Below are 21,489 nucleotides of genomic sequence, written 5' to 3' on the forward strand. Positions count from 1 at the left end.
AAACTCTGGGGAAAAACACTCGCGTTTTGTTATAGTTCCTCTAAGTCAGAAACGTCATGCTTGAGCGACTCGATTGCGCTTCCTGGGTATTGTGTCGTAACAATACACTGGAAGTCTCCTACATGGTCTTGGCCCACCCCCTGTCCCCCGTCCCCCGTCCCCCACTCGTTACTTCCGGGTTTACACCGGAGGCTGCGAGGCAGCGCAGCGCCGTTCCCAAGCACGCAGCCGGGCTGTTCACACGGGACGAGCATTTCTCCGCGCTGGTCAGCCCCATAGACTGTATATATAAGGTCAGCCCGCGATTCTGCTTTCTCCGCTTGTTGTTGTACCCGTTGAATGTCGGGGTTCGGGGGTAAATGATGGTCTTCATAGCCCCCCCCTCTCTTTCTCTCTCTGTCTGTCTGCTTGTGTGCTTGTAGTGGATGGGCAGAGGGGGACATTTAATTATGTGATTGGGAAAATTAAAACTCCAGGACAACAAGGGGAATACAAAGTATGGGATGCATATTTGATAATTTATATCATATAAAATATGTAATTTATATCGTTTAAAATCATGGGGGGAGAGGGGGGAGGGGGGAGCTGGCTCATTAGCATTTAAAGGAACAGGCAGTCAAAACAGGTCACTCTGTGGAGGGCTGTTTTATACAGGGTAAAAAGGGTGCTGTTTTAAATGATCCTTGTGGTATTTTGACCAAAGTATGTTACAGACATTTCATTAAGACCCCAAGGAACCATATCAACTTGTGGTAAAATGGGCATGCTATGTCCCCTTTAAGTCACTGCTCCGCAGGAGTCTCATTGGTTAAATTTAAATAAATGTGCTAAAGATTTTAAGGGTGGAGAGAGAAAAAAGAAACCCCTCGTGGACGCATATACAAATTTAATTATTATTTAGCATAACACAAACTTGCAGTCTTATTTTACCTACTAATTCCAGAAATCTGTCTGTAGGTGGAACGCGTATCTCAAAAACTTTGCTCGAAAAATCGTATCGGCTTCACACTTGCCAAGTGTATTGTTAAAGGTTACGTGTGTACAATGTAGTGACATCTGGTGGTGAAGTTGCATGTTGCGGCTGAATACTCCTCACCTCCCCTTCCAAGCATAAAGGAGAACCTAATGTAGCCTTCAGTTATAACAACTCAAAAGGTGTTTAATTTGTCCAGTTTGGACGAAAACCATTGCGGCCTCCTTAGAGAGGACCCGCTCCCTATGAAAATATAAGGTATTTTAATATAAAAGGGCCCACTCTGGGGTAAAGAAAACAATAATTTGTACAATTTAGATGAAACACAATCGTGAAAACATCACTAGAATTATTTCATATTAAATTTCTGCCATTAGATCCCTTTCACCTAAATCTTACACACTGGACCTTTAAGGCACAAAGGTCGTGCAGTGTCATATTTGGTGTGATTTGGACACGTGTTACATTCAAAATCGATACTCTTTGAATAAACAGGTGACCAGGACCAGGGGCAGGTTAACACCTAGGTGTGAAGTTGAAGCTCCCTGGGAGACTGAGTTCTGGAAGCTCATCTTTGTCTCCAGAACAAAGAAGACATGTGGTTGCAGGCTTTGGCTACACATGTAGGCCCAACTATTGTTCACAACTATTAGGTCCCAACATTTAAAAAGTAATACTTAATGAATAAACGTATATATATATATATATATATATATATATATATATATAAAACTCAATTTAAAAATCTGAAACTATGAGAGTTAAATCCTACTTAATGACAGAATGTTATATTTACATTTCAACTTAAAAAAGGTCAAAACTATGTTTGAGTTTTATAGTTTTTATTATTTTTATCACAATATTAAAATCACATCATCAGCTGTTATTGATAAATGTGTTTTTATGTGGATCTTCATCAGTTTGCTCGACTTCATGGATCCACACAAAATCAAAATGATAGAAAACATTTTCCATGAAAATAAAAAACAAACCAAAGATAAAGATCAGGAAATAATGGAATCTTTTTACACATGTGGAAAAGTCGACAGGAGAAATAAAAAATGAGTGAGAAGTAAAAGGAGAAATAAACAAAGCTTTAGAATAACGACTTTAACAGTTAAATTCAGCAGATTTCTCCTGAAGAAATAAACATGATAAATAAAATCTTCATCTCTAACTGCTCTGATCCACCGTCACAGAGACATTCACAGGTAACAGCTTCACTGGGTGATGATGATCGCCTATGTTAAAGTATGGAAACATCTTCTGAGTGAAAGTGTGTGTGAAGGTGTGAATGTGTGTGTTAGTATAAGGATCAGAGAACGACAGTTTTCCTCTGCTCCGGTCCAGTTTCACTCTGATCCTCTGGATCTTCTGCACAGAGAGACGAGATGATGCTGATGGTGACCATGCTGTGTATTTACCTTCATAGAACCATATTCCCCAAAATCCAGACAGATTGTTTCCCTTTCTCTGGACAGACTCTGGTCTTACACCCAGTGACCAGTGTGCATTGTCTCCAACCAGGACGTCCCAGCTGTGAGTCCCTGAGTTAAAACCCTCAGATCCCAGGACTGAGATGTATTCATCAAACCTCTCTGGATTGTCAGGAAGCTTCTTTTTCTCTCCTCCTCTCAAACTGGTCAGATCTTCAGAGAGGACGAGCCATGGATTAGCAGAGTTTGGGTCCAGAACCACAGGACAGTAGGAGACCACGTCCTTCATCTTGTTCCAGATGTTGAAGCTCAGGTTGCCCAGGTGTTTGGCCTTGTCTATCAGAGCTCCTGAGGCTAGCTTTGGATCATCCAGCAGAGGGTGCTGCTGGACTCGTTCCAGTGCAGCCTTGTAGTTGAGCAGGAACGAGACGTCTTCAACTCTCAGCTCGTCCTCTGTGGTTCTGATTGTGTCTGAAAGAGCCGTTATGTCTCTGCTCAGAGCCTCAATCTTCTCCTTCATCATCCAACTCTTCAGCTCCTCATCCTCCCTCAGTGCAGCCATCCTGGCCTCCTCTTCCTCCTCCAGAAACTGATGAAGCTTTTTAAACTGCTCCTTGATCTGTGTCTCTGTGAGTCCGGCCTGGACCTTAATGTGTTCTGCTGTTTGTTCAAACTTTGCTTTAACACGTTCAAAACGCTGTAACTTCTTCCTCAAGGGCTCCAGAGTTTCCTGAAGCTGCTTCTTGGGTTGTTGTGCAGCTTCACCGATGGGTTTGAATCTGTGGTCGGTGTGTTGTTCTGAATCTCTGCAGACGAGACACACTGGCTCCTGATGGTCCAGACAGAAGAGGCTGAGTTTCTCTGAGTGCAGACTGCAGAGAGCACGTGAGGAGCTCTGATCTCTCTCCTTTAAGAAGGTCTCACACAGGTTCTTCAGCACCAGGTTAGGTGGTTGTGATTTTGAAGATCTCCTCTTACAAAGTGGACACTCTTTCACTTCTTTGTCTTTCCACCAGCTCTTCACACAGTCTTTACAGAAGCTGTGGCTACATGACAGAAGAACAGGATCTCTGAAGACATCATGGCAGACTGGACAGCTGAGATCCTCTTCTAATCTGGAAGCCATTGAGTCTCCAGGTGAAGCTGAAAACAGACAGTCAGTCAGTCACAGCTCCACGAACTTCACTGAGGTTTACTTCCACTCTGAGTCGAGGTGTTTGTTAAACTCACGGTCAGTGTGTGGAGCGTCGGCAGGTTGTAGTTTTACTCTTCTCTCCTGTAGCTGGACTCACTCAGGACGTTTGGTCTAGTTTGGTTTGGAAGGTGAATGTGATCGTCTGGTTTTCAGCCTGCGTCTCTTCAGGGAGGAACAGATGTTTCCTGGTTTCTCTGGTGTGTCAGGACACGATTTTAAAAAGTAATTCAAGCCTCGGATTTGATAACTGGTCAAAAGTCATTTGGCAGCAACAAGCTCACACAGACAAGAGACTTGGTTGTAAAAAAGCTGCTTGAATATGTTTGTGATCTGCTGAGTGTTCAAGGTTCAGAGGTAGTTCTACTCGAGTGAAAGTGAAAGTGAAATATTAACAGGAAGTGCAGGGGAGAGAGTCTGTGAAGTAACTGGAGAGCTGAAGTCACATTAATGAGAAAGAAGCAAAGTGCAAACAAATGGACACAATGTCAGGAAATTTGTGTTTTATAGATATCCAACTTCCCAGCTGATTCTCTAATTTAGGGTTCTACGACTGAGTTGAGCTTCACCGACCAGTGAACAAGCAGTCGAACGGTTCTTGGTGAGTCCTGCAGTCACTCTTTACCTCCCGTGGCTGAAATACTGCAGGACACTTTTACAGTTTGAGAAAGAAAGCTGCAACCAGCATCACCACAGGACAAGCAAACAGGTGTTCATCACTAACTCTGAGAAAAGTCAACTTCTCAGTGGAACTTTTATTTTTCAACAGAGAGTAAGACCATACGGCTCAGATTGAACCTATTATTATTCTTATTATTCTTTTTACTTATCTATATAAGTGATATTATTTATTTCATTTCTTAGTTGAGTTCAGTTTTTTAGTGGTACACTTGACAATAATACGTTCAAATGTGGCATTAAATAATTGAATTAGCAGCTTCAGGGTGGGCATCTATGCTAATAATAACAAACTGCTGGTAAGTCACATCCAACAATATTTGACTGATGATGACTAATGATGCATTTGACAGCTCTGCATTTCAGCCGCTTAAGCAAACGTTAACATTAGTTCCAGTGAGTGACAGGACGAGCAGCTTCACAGCTCTGGGTTCCTGCAGCTCTCGATTTACAGTCCTAAAGGTGATGAGCTAAAAAATGATGATTGATGCTTAAATGGTCTTTTTCTGAGACACTTACACAACTCGCTTCTGTTCACCCGCTGTGATTTGCTGCTCCGCTACAGAAGCTGCTATAGCTACCTGTCTGTGTGAGGCAATGCACCTGGGAAATACTAACTGTTCTTTCTGTTTCAGAATCCCACAAGCAGAGAAAAGAGTTTTATACAGCGTGCAGGATGTTATTGATATGCAAAATGGAGGGAATGGATTTTGAAACAGAATCAGATGACACTGATTGGTAAATAGTATTTTATCTTTTTTTTATTTTAATAAAACATTTAAATTCTTAAAAATTATTCTGCGTGATTATTATTCGTGATATTTACTGTTATATGCTTTAGCAAGCAGTCCACGTCACAAGGGAACCCTTAGTTGTTCTGTTTACCTCTTCAGACAGTGTGAGTACAAACACAGAAAATATGCTTTCAACAACAATAGCATTTCCCTAAAAACTCAATAAAACCCCAAAACATTTAAAACCCTTTCATTTCTGCATCATAGGCCTCCTACAAAGACATCTGACAGGTGAAACATGTCTTTTTTCTATATTTAGGTTTTACAGGGTTACATGCTTAAATAATGAAAACATAGCAATACTCTCAAAACTTGCAATGTGGTGTTTTTGGTACGACAGAACCATAAATCACTGAGCCTGTCCATGGACGAACCATGTCAATGTGATATTTATGCTTTTTTTTCTTTCCATCTGCATTTGTTTGTTCGTAGCAGCATTACACAAAAACTAAAAGGAAGACTTGGTGGAAGGATGTAGAATAGGTCAAAAAAGAACCTAATACATTTTCCCACAGAATAATTCATGGATCTTGAAAAAGAAAAAAGAAAAATCTGATATTTTCAGGGAACTGAAATCTATGAGTGTGTCTAATTTGTTGTGGTTTGATTCCATTTAAGGGGACTGTTAGGCCTTGGCGGAGGTATATGCACTCTAGCGAGTGCCATTCTATTTGGAAGGGTTTTTAAACAGAATGTTTTACAAGAGAAAAGACGAAATGCACTGTTTAGAAAATGCACATCTGGTTACCTTCCCTAGGCTTCAATCAAGAACTTCACTAAGCTTTTTAATGGGAAACTACAGGAGCGTCTCCCAGGCAGTGAATGAAACAGCCCTGAATGTGGCTTTACCAAAAAACTAAAAGATTCTGTCTTTAGACCTCATCTTGGTTATATTAGAACCCATTTAATCAAGTTTTCCCTTCCGTGTAACAATATTCTGAAATGTTTCCAAGGCTCATATTTTGAAAATAATAATTAATTCTATAACTATTAAATTATGTGGGTCACGTGTGAGCCAGTGTGATCACATTAATTAGCGTGTCTGTATTTAAATGCAACATTTAGGGGGTAGTGCATATGTTCTGCTCTTTTTCCCACTCTATCATTCACACTGCATAAAGAATTAAATGACTGTGTCATCTTCTCTTTTCCCTGCTCAACCTGTGCAATTAATGCTTTTTTGTTGTGCAGACTATAATTTGTGAAGTGAAATACACATCAAATACACAGAGAAATCAAAAGCTGATGTGACGGCAACAAAGCTCGTTCATTGCTCAAAGCGATGGAGATCATTTACTCTGCAGACATAATTCACTGTTATAATTGTAGTGAATGCCCATAATTATAAACAAAACTAATCTTACAGTTATACAGTAACTTCTATGAATTCAGCTCAATAAGTGAAGTCGGCCTGGAAAAACAGGGAGTGTGTGTGTGTGTGTAGAGACACCGTTTGATTTTCCCTGCCCTCTCTTTCAATGCTTTCAACTTAGACTGGAGATAAAGTCACAGCTTTGATCTTCAAACAGTCTGGTTGAGATGAAATTGGATTGCTTATAGTTATTATCGCCACACAAGAGCTGGAAGTTTAATATATTTTCAACTTTTCCAATCTACCGTCTTTTTAATTTTTCAGTGGCACAGTGTTACACAAAACCAGGAGGGCTCAATAATTCACCACACAAACCGCACTGCAGACATTTTCTGTAAAATGAATAAATTGTGAATAATGCAAACTAAATCAACAAATAAATTGAGTGTCTACCTCTGGATGTATGAGAAAGTAATGATATTGCCCCCCTATTATGTAGCTTTTTTAAATTATGAATGTGCTACTCCAGGAACATTACTTACGTCCTCTTAGACGGGTGAATGGTAACTTAGTCAACAGCTCTGGATGTTAATTAGTCTGAAAAGCCACAGCAAATATGAGGCTGAGGCAAATTAGCATTTAAATCATTTCATTGCTAATGGATAAATCAGAAATCCTCCTGATGCGCGTCTGTGATGTGCTGCCATCCTGTGAGGGGCCTGATGAGACAGGAGGCTGGTGTGGTGTGTCAGCCAGGCCGGCTGTGGATCCCCCACTGTGTCCATCTGTGTGTCCGTCCTGCAGGGATCCACATGGGGCCCGCTGATAGCAGAAAGAGGACAACTGCATGTGGCCAAAACATGTGGCCAATACATAAGGGGGAGGGTGCACTGCACAGAAAGGCAGACTGATGAACAAAGTGCCAGTGCTGCGAGTTAAGAAGTAACAGACCTGAGGCGCTGTGAGATAAGCAGGATAAAAAACATGCTATGAGCTGTGAGACGATTGGAGACTCGGCCGTAGGTGTGAATGTGAGCGTAAATGGTTGTTTGTCTCTTTTCAGACTCTAACTTCTGAAGAGGAACGCACAATGGGGTCCAGACTTTGCCTGACAGTTGCCTTTCACGTTTGAAGAAAGAAGCAGGAGATTCTCTGGTCAGACTCGTTAAAAAAAACACAGCTTGGAGCATTCAGGTGAGGGCTAGAGAGAGACAGAGCATGCATGAGAAAGTACATACCTTGTAATTCCACTGCTAAAATTATGTGGTTTTGTTCAGAGCATATCGACACTTCTTTCAAAGTTGACATCTTCATCTGTGTTTTTTCATCCTGAGATACTTGCATTTGTTTCTTTTTTTTCCAGTTTTGCATCCGTCACGTGTCAGAAACGTCGTCAACAACCCCACTCTTTTGCGGTGATTTCTTGCAGTATTCTTAATTTTTACTCAGGGGCTGGCAGGAGAGACTCCAGAGAATGTCTGCAGTAACTGGCCCAGGCATTTGCGTTCCCACAAACAGCCCCTCCGGATAATTGAAGAGTTCAGAAAATGGATTGCAACCTGTCCTGCACCCCACCTCTCGCCCAGCCCGAGCTGGGATTGGCTCCAGCTCCCCCTGCGACCCTCAAAGGATGAGCGGTATAGATAATATATGGATGGACTGATGAAATATAAGACTATAAGACATGATATAGTATCTTTTGATGTTAATCAAAATTAATGTGTAAAAACTTTGATCTAAAGTTGATCTTAAGTTGACCACCAAACAAAAACATTTGCTTTGCACTGCGTCTCTTTTTCTTACACCTTTATAAAACAACACATGTGGATATACTGTATGTTCACACAGACTAAATAAGAATTTTTTAAAAAACGGATAAATCGATAATGAAAATGATCTAAAGATGCGTAGCCCTATCAGACAGTTGTAGAGTGACACATGCAACTCCTCTGAGTTGACTTCTGTTAGTCTTATCTGTCTTGGAGGCATTTCATGGTCTGAGCATCAATGTGTTATCACTTCTAAATGATACATTTAGCCTTCCTATGCCTAAAATAGCCATAAAATATAGGTCAACAAAAAATTACACATGAGCCCGATCCTGTTTCTTAACTACGCATATCTTAGCGTGCACTCTTTAATGTAGGAACAAAGTAAAAGATAAATTTCCCAGGAGACCTGATAAAAGCTGCTGTAACCTTCAAAACTCTTCTCTCAGACAAAATCTACAAGAACCTCCAGTTGCCTCTTTCTGCTCGCTCCTCACTCTCACGGCTGGGGTAGTGTGAGGACAACTCACAGCATCACCAGTGACCTCACATCCCCACGCTGTTCCCGAATCTTTCCTTCCCTGTATTCTTAGAGATGGATCAAAGCGTCTCAGCTCCGAACTGTACAGACTCGCACTGAGACGTACTTTCTTTCCCAAAAAAAAATAAAAAATTGGCTGATTGTAATTCACGCAGCTGGATGATTATTGCCACGGCCCCACTAGACTCCTTTGAAAAGCCCCCGTGTTCACCACTTGGCAGCATAGTTCTCATCACATGCTCCACTTATTTTGTATATTTCTAATCACTGTGGCAATGGAAGTCAGTGTCAGTAAGTTGAATTTCTATATGGATTTTTTTTAAATGCTGCTTATTGACCTTGGATGTGGCTGTGTTGCTTTCCAACTTCCCTCACAGGCTTTCCAAAACCCCCACTGAGGGCCTGTAATTACATTTCTATGCAACTTTAACAGAAAATATATTTTGAATCAAAGATTATCCAGCCATATTCTGATTCAAATTATGTATTTACTCATTTGGGAGAGAGCAAATACTTTTATTATGAACATATCTATAAAATGTTCAAAGACAATGTATTATGTGACCTTCCAATACAATATCCACTTAAAGCAATATCATTTATATGGTCATGTTTCACTATACAGCTGTTGGTTAAGGTTAGAGAAAGATCATGGTTCAGTTAAATACAGAACAAGTTAACAGTGGACATGTTTACATGGACACGAGGAAAAAGAAGAAGAGTCACATGTAAAGATATCCACATTAGTGCCGAATTATCACTAAAAATACACCATAAAAAAAACATTTCCAAATCAGAGGTGCCACCCCTGTCCTTGAGTGCTCAGTAATTCACTTAAAGCCTTATGTTATGCAGTAAACATCAACTTAGAGAGACAGGTTTTTAAGAGGACATTTCGAAGAAAGCTTAAAGCTGAGCTACAGCTTGAATCTCACACTGAAGCATAGGAAAACAGAAAATACTAATTTCTCAGGTTACATGAGCAGTAACAGAGAGAATTCACAGTAACTAAGATGTATAACTATTTCAATACAAAAACAGTTGTATGTTTGTTTTGCCCCGTTATTTCTGCCTATTATCTGCTCTATAGTTTGGGCCAACTAGTGTTAACTATGCCAGTGTTCGAGTTTGTGTGCTGGCCTGCACACGGAGAGATCTAAAGGTCCCATATTTCACACTCCTCTGATGTCTTTTTTGAAGTTTTGATATCCATAAGCAGAAAGACTCGTGGTTTCAGGTACCAAAAACTGCTTCTGATGCTTCTGTCTGGAGCACAAGCTAGAGCTGAGCGTTTTGTATCAGTCAGTCTATAAGAAGAGGCTAACTTAAAGTGATGTAACCACAGGTAATGGACTGTAGCTTAGGACATTTTGCTGGTTTAAAAATAGACTTTGTTTGTAGCGGGTTTGACGCAGCTTAGTGACATGGGGTGACGGTCAGAATGTCAGAATCATGTCAGAATCAACTCGGACAAATAATAATAATGAAAACAGAAAAAAGAGTTTTGTCAAACCATACAAAACAAGGAGCAAATAACCAGAAATGTAATATTTTCAGGAAACACGGCAAAGCAACAATAACAGACCACAACTCAAAGCGGTTTTTCTAAAGTGTATTCACCCAACATAAACAACAACCAAGGAATATGTGTGTGTATCCCACAGAGTCCAATCTGTGAAAGTTCGTTCCAGGCTTCCCCACAAGCCCAACACAAGGCAGTCCAGTTGAAATATAGGCAAAACAACACAACAAAAAGACTCTGCTCCAGGGTTTACCTCGGAGCTCCACAAAACACAAATCTCGAAATCCAAAATAAAATATCTCTGTGAAGAAGAAGAAGAAGACAAAGTAGATGGCGGTAATGCACCTTGATGTTGGTTGCCACCAGCCAATAAACTGAACTAAGAAGAAGAAGAAATAACAGTGTTTGTGTCGCAGTTCAAGAGTTTTATTTAAAATATATGTACAGGGCACTCATGGTACCGTCGATGGTCAGTCAGTCTGTCAGTTGGGCATACAGCGTCGGCTTTAACCCTGTCAAGGCCGTAAGATCCAGAGTAACTCTACAGGGAAATATACAATCCACTGGAATTATCTTCTGACTACGATGTCTGAGATGAGGCATCCGCTCCCGTGCTGCGAAAACCCGCGGACTTGACAACTTGCTTTTCAAAAAGGTAAAGAGATTATCCTCTCCGACTCTGAACAGTCAGAGAACTGAACAGAAGGTCAAACTCAGACTGAAATGCTGCGGCTGGATTTGATGTGGAGTTGAATCCAGAGCTGTCGGCCTTGTCCTCCCCAGAATCATCTGGTGGTGGAAATGTGACAGAAAGTCCAGGTTTATATCCCTCTTCTTGTCTACTACAACCTCTGTATGGACCGACACACCCATGTTTAAAGTAAAAACAAAGACATGGAAATCAAATTTTCCACAATATGGCTTTAATGAAGAGGTGAAAATGTTTAAAGGGGTGGGTGGCCTGGCCGTGAGCTGTGTGACGCAGGTATGAGTTGTGTACACTGGCAGCAGGTTGCTGCATGGCGCTGCCAAGTCCATCTGGATTCAGCCCCACCACTGTCCAGAGTAATTATTTCTCCCGAGTCGCCTCAACCGCTTGCCACACTGCTTTCCATGCAAAGCGTGCCCTCTGATCTGTGTGAAAACAGCTTCATCTTGGTGAAAGAATGTATTTGGAAGTCACAGCCACTCTGTGTGTGCGCATGTAAGCACGTGTGTTTGTTTTTTGATTTCAGGTTGCCCTGAGTGAACAGAGCCATTCAGCCGTTCGGCCTGCTCTGCAACACTTCATCTCAATTTATAGTGGCAATTAGGATGTTTTTGTTTCCTCTCTTTATGTAACCACCGCGGTTTACAAGGAGTGAAAACTGTGCCCGGCAAATTTAATGGCATAAATGCTCAAGTGGTCTTATTAGGCTGGACTAAATTAGTTATGTTTGACTCTTTCCTTTCATGCTCTACTCACTTTTAATGAATATTTCTTTTCCAATATCAGAGAGAGAGCTAACTGCATTTATCTTGAGGGGTAGAGGAGAATCCATCCATCCATCCATCTCTCCGCTTGTTAATTGGGATGTTGCGCGTGACGCAATATCTGGGTCCAAACCTCCAGGTCACAAGCAAATGTGAATCGCAGAACCAGTTAATTTATTTACCATCACGTCTTTTTTAGTGAAGCATCAATTAGGGTAAAAAAGGAATTAAATTAATTTAAGGTTTGTTTTCCAGCCTAGCAGAAGCACACCTTACTCGACTCATTTAATCAACATTATTTCGATCCTCACACCGTTATTGCTTCAGTGCTGCTCAGCTAAGTCTAGCTAGCTAACGTTTGCATACAACTACAAAACCCAAACCTTATTTTGTAGTTGTATTTTAATCTATTTCACAATCTGAGATCCACAATTACAGCAAAGGACACAGCACAGCAACATCTTGAAAGTAACACAGCTTGGACCTGGAAACCTGGAATCATGCTTAACAACTAAATACTGCTTGTCCTTTGGGGGGGGTGGGGGGTGGAGCCAATCCCAACTGACATTGGGCGATAGGCGGAGTGCACCCTGGACAGGTCGCCAGCATATTGCAGGGACAACATACAGAGACAAACAACCATTACAATCTTTTTAAAAGATATTTTTTGAGCGTTCGGAATCAAACCTGCGGCCGCTGCAGGAGGACTCCAGCCCCCGTGGAGTTTGGACATCTACAAGTCTCCAATTAATCAAATTAACCAGCAGGGCTTGGACAGTGGGAGGAAGCAGTCCCAGTAAGAAAAACAAAACACAGACACCACGGAAACCTTCTTGCAGTGAGAAGTGAGTAAAATTTCCTCTTTGCAAATCCTCATAGTTCATCATTATAATCATCAACTCTCATCAGAGGTCTGTCTGACTGCCCGTGCATCTATTTCCAGCAGAGAGGTGTACTGACAGGAGATGTGTGTGCACTTGCACTGGTTGGTCACCCAGTCCGTTAAAAATGCAAATATAGATGAGCCAGTGACCCAGTGGAGACCACACTGTGCACACTCTGTCAGTCATTCTCGCTCTGAAGCCCGCCTCTTCCTCCCTTCTTCGCCACACCCCTGAGGCTATTTCCTATCGCTGAAGGAAACGGGGAGTTCCTCTATGCAAATGAGTGCAGTGAGGGAAGTCACTGCTGCCGCTGTCTCACAGGCCCACTCTCATTATCTCATACATCAATAAAGAGGAGGAATATGTATGAAAGACGAGTGGTCAGAGAGGAAGTCACCACTGAGTACCTCCTGTTGTCTGCAGCGTTCCTGCCAAAAACTTGACAGAGCACTGGGTTGGTGGGTTGGTGTGCTGGCAAGGTCTCTCTCTCTCTGTCTCTCTCTCTGTCTCTCTCTCTCTCCCTCTCTCTGAACTGAGGCCAGGGTACTCTTGGGCCTTCTCTGTTGTGCTGCAGGAAAATTGCCAATCCGGCTACTCTGATTGAACACTGAAAGCAGGAGTTTTATAAAGGAGCTGATTTGCTATTCATTACCTCTCACTCACTCCTCTTTCTCCCACACTCTTCCGTTTTCCACTGGCTCACTGTGCCACACTCCAGCTTCCTTTCTTTGGGTCTTTTTCTACCGCGGTCACCCGTACACGCCGCACCCCTTCCCACCCCTGTGCGCACCTATAATCACTGCTGGTTAGTCTGTCGATACTGCAAATAGTGTTATTACCTCCTGGTTTACCAAAGGATCAGCACACACATGCCTAGATTATCGAGGGAAGCCAGTGTTCAACTTCTCAAACAGGTCTGAATGTGACACAAGGAAATGGTGCGGCATTGGGACAAAAAAAACAAATGGGGAGTGTACATAGATGGAGAATAAACAGTGCTCCCACGCTGCTCTGTTTGACTGACAATACCTTAAACGTCAGCGGATTTAAAGATAGTTCAGGAAATATTCTCTGCGAGATTAAAAAAAAAAAAAGATCCGTTTTAGAGATCATCAATCCAGCTGATACTTGAAGGAAAGGTTATAGTTTTTCCTCTGAGCAATAGAAAAAGGGCAAGCTCTCTGCAGGGTTTCTCCAGGAGCTCTGCAGGGCGCTACCCGGCTTTTGGATCAGTGTGCTCCAAACCCCACATCCACCCAAGCATGAAAAGAACGAGGAATAATAGAAAATCGATGGACAGATGAGGAAGATACAGCCCTGACAGTAAAACTCAGATTACTGTGGAATGAAGCTTTGTCTCACAGGAGCAAATGTTCCTCAAAACACAAACAGAAATATCAGATATATTTGATATTCTTTAGGAGTAAACACAAAGAATGAGAAGCAGATAAGAAACATCACAGGTTATACCAGGTTCCCCTAAATGTCAAATTTGTTTCACTCTTGTTTTAAGATCTTCACACCAGAAGGTGGCACAGTGAAGCTTATCTCTGCATATTTTCATAATAAGTGGTTCTAGACACTCAGGAAAGTTGTGACTTGTAGAACTGCTGGCATAGTTAACACTAGTTTAACAAACAAACAAGCCAGGACAAGCTTGTACTAAGTCACAATAGATTTCTCTCTACTTCTCCGACGAGGAGCTATCAGAAGAAAACTACTGTTTATTCAGCTTCCTTGATTTCATTGGAACAAATTTCAAGAAAGAATTGGGAAATAACAAAGTACTTTGTTAATGTGCTGAAGTAGAATTTTCAGCTATCTTTTTAAGTATTTATTCCTCTGATGACTATTTACTTTTACATTTTAACACAAATATCTGAACTTTCGACATTTTCAAAACAGGCTTGTAACTGTCATTTTAATGTAATTTGAGGGGAATTATCCGTTTTGTTTTAATTTTGCATTATTGAGCGTCGCCTTCCCAACATCAAGAAAGATTTTAACCGGACAAGGTCAACAGACAAGATAATTCCTTCAGTAACACGGCGTAAAATATGTATCAAGACGAAACAGACGAGAGGGAGACTCAACTGCGGAGAGAAGTGACGAAGGTTAATGTCCATGACAAGACATTGTCACGAGAAAGTGAAGGATCAAACAACATATGACAGAGGAAAAACATTCTCCATCCCTGGCCTTAATTAAATGAAGTATACACATTGTACACAGTTACTCAATAATTCATACTCACAGTATTAACAATTAGTAAATTGTTTTTTATTTTATTTGAAGTAAGAGTCATTTAAATTAAATTGTACTAATAGAACTACATCAACGTGACATGAGTCTCAGTTTGCTTTGCACGGATACATCCGGTATAAATGTCCTTCAGAGGGGAACTTATGACTCATACTTTGAGTACTTTTCTACTTTTATGTGAGGAAAGAGGCTGAATTAGTACTTATATGTTTAATAGAGTTGTTGGACTGCATCAAAAGATGTGTGATGATACTTTGCACATGTAAAATAAATCCACTGGAGTTAATTGATTCCATAGAAGCATTTCACCATTTTAAAAGCTTCTGAAATCCGGCCTTCAGATATTATGGAGCAATCTATCCAAGAACTTGTGTTTGCTCCTAAATGGGGAGTAGTGACAAATCCCTGTTGTCAAGAAATCCTGCTATGTCGAGGCTTAATGCTTGGATGTACAGTCCTCCGTGGAACTGCCCTCAATCCAATGTTACAATTTTTTTTTTTTCTAGTTTATCTCCCCCGTCCACATAAGTGCTACTGGAGATTCATTCAGACTGATGGATTGACTTTCAGCGTGCCACTTTAGGTTTGTCATCCCTCTTCGGGAAAGCCTCAAGGCCTGAGTCCCTTTGAGCACTGTCCAGAGCGCTGAGAGCTGAGAGCTTCTGTAGCATGTGTCTGCATGAAGCCACCTCTAGACGGATAGAGGCGCAGCCAGTCAAGATAGATGTCTCTATTTTCTCCACTTCCAGATGAAACACATGAGTTGTTATGCTTCTATCAGCGGGGAGGAATTCTGCTTTGAGGTTGCAGCCATGATGAACTAAAAAGGACCACAGTTGACATCACCTCCTCCACGCTCACAAGCCTCAGAGTTACAAACCATAGCATGCCAAAGAGAAGCATGTAATCTTAGACAACACTTACACAACACAAATTTGAGTATAATTTTCAACATAATTAGTGAAACAGTGCGATAAAAATGGCTTTAAATTCTCTTTTTTGACACAGAATAATATTCACCTGGTGAAAAAAATAAAGATACAATGGAGGAATCTGTTTTGTGAAATGACCGGCCATGTGTCACATTGTGTCACTTTTCATTTAAGTTTAATGATATTCATGGCTCACTCCTCTGACTCAAATGTAATAATCAACACAAAGGTCGGTGTTCCTGCAGCACTCTCCTGAATGATTTCCAGCTATGTCCCATTCTCTTTTCTAAAAAAAAAAGCACACAAAAAAAAACAAAAGCCAGCTAATTGGTCTTGAACAAACACTGTACAGAGCACGTTGTGATCATTTCAGATTGCATATGGGGGCCAAGCTCATTAACATTATAACCTGCAAATCTGTTTTTTTAAATGATTAACTCAGTCGGAATGAGCACTCTGGCCAAATCAATTAACAAAACTGAGCGTGTTAAAAAGCAATTATATTTTAATGAATTTACTATTATTCCAAGGTTTAAATATGACTAATGAAACCCTGCCAGGTGCTGCCGCTCACACACACACACTCATAGAAAGTCCAGAGCAACACAATAGAATGACAGGCAGCCACACCATTGTGGTGCATGTCTCTTTCTAGGAAGGGAAACCTTCAATAGCTGCACAGTGTGTGTGTGTGTGTGTGTGTGTGTGTGTGTGTGTGTGTGTGTGTGTGTGTGTGTGTGTGTGTGAGTGTGAGAGAGAGAGAGAAAGAGAATAATAACATAAAACTAGGCATGGGCAATTTTTTTATCAAACTTAGTGGGATTATTACATGGGAAGGTATCTCTAGATGATTAACTTTTGGAGCTGTTCAGGCAAAGGTCCAAGGTCAACAAAATGATGGTCTGAAAAACACACTATATATCGAAACAATATTCACCATTTTATGATAAGTGACATCATGAAGTCAGAAAATGATGTAAATGTTATGAGACTACATCTTTATTCACAAGTCAACATTTTTGGGGGATTTGCACCATTTGCTATTGTACACTCATAAATATCAGTCACCTGCACATGCCTGATTTTTTTCATCAAGATCCATTAACTATTCTCTGATTTGGATCCACCCCCTGATCCGGTTTCTTGCTTACAAAGAAACACATGTACAGGGGTGAGAACATAACCTCTTTGGCATTGGTAAAAATGCTTTTATTTGAGGTATCTCTGAATTCTATTCAATTTGACACACAATCTAAATCTTAGAGGTCAAAAAGTTATTCTAAGATCGTATAGTAGGAATGACGATGCCATGGTATCACTACAAAGTCAGAAAATGACGTCATATAATGTAATAATGCATGAAGTTTTGATACCAATACGATTAGAGACCTGATCAACAGCTTATTTAGATCAACTAATCATTCGCCAGACATGTTGTATAAACAATGTTATTATGGAATTATTACAATATGAACAAGTTAGCATTGTCTGAGAATTTACAGCCCACTCAGTGTGTTGCAGCTCTGCTGATTTTAATGCTGTTCAGGCTAAATAAAACTCATCCTCTCTAGCACACAATTTAACCCAACTCTCAATCATGGTACTTAATTATTTAATTTGACTCTATAGCCGTAAATCTGCCCCATATTGCAGCACCCCCCCCCCGTCCTCTTCTGCAATCCGAAAGCGGCACTCAACTAAAATAAGGAAAATAGTGGGTCACGTTAACAAACTTGTTCTTCTATTTTAAAACAAATAGCCCCTTCCCTCCGTGCCCTGAATTACATCTCTGCCTCAGAAAGAGCTTGTCAGAGGCAGAAAATCCTCAAGCTGTGGAGAACTAACTGCACTGCAAGACTTAGAGAGAGATCTTATTGCGGAAGTCAAGGCTGCGTGAGCAATAGATCCTAAACCCTTCCCCACTGACAAGTCCACTAGACGAATTTTCATGAATTTTCTAAATATGGTCGCAGATCAATTCACCAACAAGAGTAGACTCTCTAAAAAGTACTTGTTTACTCATTTAATTCCATCTCCTCCGACTCTCTCAGAAAGGTCACATCTCGAATGAAACCTTCCTCCTCTGCTCTACCCACAACACTTCTCCAAAAGCTATTTCATTTAGTCCAAATATCCTCTATGGCTTTAGTTTCACATCAATTAGGGGCTCTGATGAAGCCTCTTTTTACATGATTATTGATCCGAGTGTTGAATGAACCGATGTTGCAAAGTTCTTTTATACGTCTGTACTCCATATGAGACAGTCCATCACTGCTTTCTGCTGGAGGGTCTTGAATAGTGTGTTACATCTATGTTCAACGATTTTATTTGTGTGTCGTAATTTATGGTCATTTTAGCCATTGGTAATTTGAGTTCCTCCCCTGTGAGTTTGTCCAGTGGGGCACTGAAAGGTTCTCTTCTTCGACCCGTTTTCTTTTCCATTTATGTGCTGGCCCCCGCGGCAGAACATTCACAGTCGTGGCATCAATTGTCATTGTCATGCAAATGGCACACGGCTATTTCTGTCTGTTGATAGAAATGTAAAAAAATCGTAATGACTCGCTTTTTTAAAAAAAGAATAAAAAATACATTTTGTGGACTTAAAAAACTGCATTAAATGTAATTTCCTGCAGTTAAATGCTGACATTCGTGAAGGAACGATTTTAGGACCTGATGTTGCTGGAGAGCCCGTTATCCCCTGATGTCACCTTGAGTCTCCTCTGAGGGGATGACAAGGTGTGTGCGGGTTCATGACAGCATTGTGAGAGCTGAGAGCATCACAACGGAGGGTGAGTGACCGCCCTCGATTTCGACCCATGCTGAATGATTTAGTTAAAGAAGTTAAACCCCTCCCCCCTTCACTATCAAACCTCACAAAACAGCTTCTTTGCCATATGATGTTTTTATTTGTCCAAGAAACTTAAGCGTATTTACACTTATTCGAGCCCTTTCCTTTTTAAATAAAATGGCGTAAATGGCGGTTTAAAAAAGGTTATTAGGGGCGGCTGTGGCTGAGGGTTTGAGCAGTCGTCCTCCAACCAGAAGGTCAGCGGCTCGATTCCAGTCTTCCCCATCTACATGCTGAAGTGTCCTTGGGCAAGATATTGAACCCTGAACGGCCCCTCATATAGAAAGTGCTGCCCATAGATGCACTTTATTAATGTGTGTGTGAATGGGTGAATGGCAAAAACTGTACTGAAAAGCACTTTGAGTGGTCATCAGGACTAGAAAAGCTCGGTCTAAATACAGACCATTTATCATTTATTTAAATTAACGTTATTAGTAACTAAAGGGGCACTCGGAGTACATCCATCCGCCAAACTGAATGCCCCATTTTGCCATGGCAAAGCAGTGTTTCCCATAAATAACCTAGACTGTGGCTGCCCACCACTTAATTTGTCCTGCCTCAGTTTTCATAATGAACACATTTCAAAGCGCATCCTTCCAATAAGATTCATGGTAATTCGTTCAGTAGTTTTTTTGCATTATCCTGCTTAATATCAGACAAACAAAGTAAAAATATAACCTCCCTGGCAGAGGTCATTCAGGTCCATTCAGTCGTCCAGGTTCTATCCATCGTCAGTGTTTTCTTTAACTTTCTAGACAATTTCTATACTCTGTTGTGTGATACAAAAGGTTAACTCCAGACATAAGAGGTCAATACATTTAATAATATAACATGTTGACAACCTTTCAAAAATCTCTGCTGCTACTCCAACAAATCAAATCAATATTCAGTCCACTTACACAATATACCACATCGTGTGGGGGAGATAATTACCTCCCTCGATCCAAGAGCCCACTTCAGGGTAGATTCCTATGTGGATGTAGAAAACGTCTGAATGAACTAAAATTATCAAATATCTCAGCACCTTTAACGTGTCATCAAACATTCATTTGTTGACCTGTCCTTTTCATTTTAGAGCTACATGCACACAGTTCAGCTCAACAGTAAATTCATAAACAGCCCCCAGAGATTGAAAACACAGCTAGAAAAAAAAAAGAAACCCTCTTTTCCATGTGCATTTGGATCTATACACTAATCTGTACACTATGTGCATGCGCTTGTGGGTGTGCAATAAAATAGCCATGACGAAATTGATATCATATGAAATCTCTAGAAAAACGGCAAAGGTGAATTACGATGCCCAGAAGGCCTTCTGCTCCCATTCCCCCTGTATCATACGCATCACAGACCCATTGAATTAAAATTCAATAAGATCCAGGCTGTTTCCCAGACCGTCTTGCACCAGTGAGCTGTGATATCACCCCTACTCTCCGATCAGACACTGGACCCACTCTCTCACTGCTGTTTCAACCAATTAAAATAGATACAAAATTACTGCTGATCTCCAATGTGAAATACTCATAACTGATTAATGAGTAGAGCGATGCAAAGTATGATCTTTTTTAAGGGTAAATGTGCACGTTTATTTCCAAATTAGCATATTGTATTCAGCTATTCCGCATGTGTAGTATTTAATGAACATTCGATTAAATAAACAATATCAAGAGGTTAAGGCATGTAAATCCTTTTGATTTTCAGAGCTTTGTATTTGGCCTCTTCTCCTGGTCTTTACCCCACACTCACATCATTTTAAATGGGATGCAGTCAATGACTTTGTTCCAGGCTCTCATTATGCAGGCAGCAGTGATATGCACTCTTTGTCCCATGAAAACTATTAGATTAATTAATGGCTGAACATATTTCCTTCTCCCCTCCATCCTTGCCGTCCGCCTCCTATGCCCATTCTCTGCTCAGTGAACTGATTCATTCTCTCTATCACGACAGGCCTCTTCGCCTTTTTTCCCCCCTCAGAATAAGACCTGCAGCTAATTCTGATTGACTTGATAGATTTGTACAATTCAAACGCCGGCAGCTTGATGAGGCCGAGGTATAATCAAAAAGGGGAAAGAAAAGTGTAGAGAAGAGACCAAGTTTTCAAAGCCATCTTTGCCTGCGGAAAACATTTCATTCAAGGAGCTTCTCCTTGTCATTTTTTACCCCCAGATATCACCCAGCGAGCAATTACAGAGAATGTTCAGCGAGCGATGCATCATCCAATCCCGCTTGCTGATGGTTGGGAAAAACAGGAGTGTTTACTGAGGAGGGGCGACGCCATTTACCATGGTAAATATGTGCATCCTGGGCCGGTGAAGGGTTGATGGTTTTGCGGCAGCGTGACATCTGATATACGGCTGCATGCAGGGAGAGAGGGCCGATCAAGGCCGCCTCCATCACTCAACCAGATAATCTCTTCCCCCTGGTAAAAACAAATGATGGTTGCTAGCTAGCTCCAATAGCAAGTATCATATCTTCATCCTGCTCATTTGCTGTGGAGCTATTCTCACTCTCTTGTTTTAGTTATTTGCAGAGTTGTGCCTTGCCCATTATTACTGCATCATTTTATAGCGTGTTAAATATTCCTCTGAATGCATTCCCTAATTTTAAACCAACTCTAATTGTGTGCAAACTGCTATCATCGAGCGCGGTGGATGTATATGTGTGCCTGTGTGTGTGCCTGGGTGTATGGAGGTTATCAGAGCTATTTTATGCTTACCTCCTTTAGAATGTTTAAACTGTGCCACAGACACACAGGTGTCAAAGAAGGTGAGACTGTGATTTAGGTGGAGGCGCCTCCAAAAGCAGAAAAACACGAGGCGGTCAAGACCAGCTCCCTGGGGCAATTTATAAGCCTCTGTTATGGTTGGGAAATGAGA

The 21,489-nt window shown here is 41.0% G+C and overlaps 2 protein-coding genes across 2 annotated transcripts in view; both read right to left on the bottom strand.

Moving 5' to 3' along the window:
* Window positions 1-21,489, bottom strand: part of LOC118098059 (netrin receptor UNC5D) — a 186,023-nt gene that overhangs the window by 112,038 nt on the left and 52,496 nt on the right. The window lies entirely within an intron of this gene.
* LOC118098061 (E3 ubiquitin-protein ligase TRIM35) lies at window positions 1,903-3,686 on the bottom strand. The gene is made up of 2 exons (XM_035141478.2): window positions 3,640-3,686; window positions 1,903-3,552 (listed from the first exon to the last, which is right to left on the bottom strand). Exon 2 carries the CDS (start codon window positions 3,533-3,535, stop codon window positions 2,147-2,149), a length of 1,389 nt encoding a protein of 462 aa, XP_034997369.2. The 5' UTR covers window positions 3,536-3,552; window positions 3,640-3,686; the 3' UTR covers window positions 1,903-2,146.

The sequence above is a fragment of the Hippoglossus stenolepis genome, chromosome 18 (assembly GCF_022539355.2).
Source record: "Hippoglossus stenolepis isolate QCI-W04-F060 chromosome 18, HSTE1.2, whole genome shotgun sequence".
Taxonomy (NCBI): Eukaryota; Metazoa; Chordata; class Actinopteri; order Pleuronectiformes; family Pleuronectidae; genus Hippoglossus; species Hippoglossus stenolepis.

Coding starts and splice junctions, on each gene's coding strand:
- LOC118098061 (XM_035141478.2), bottom strand. CDS start 3,535: ATGGCTTCCAGATTAGAAGAGGATCTCAGCTGTCCAGTCTGCCATGAT.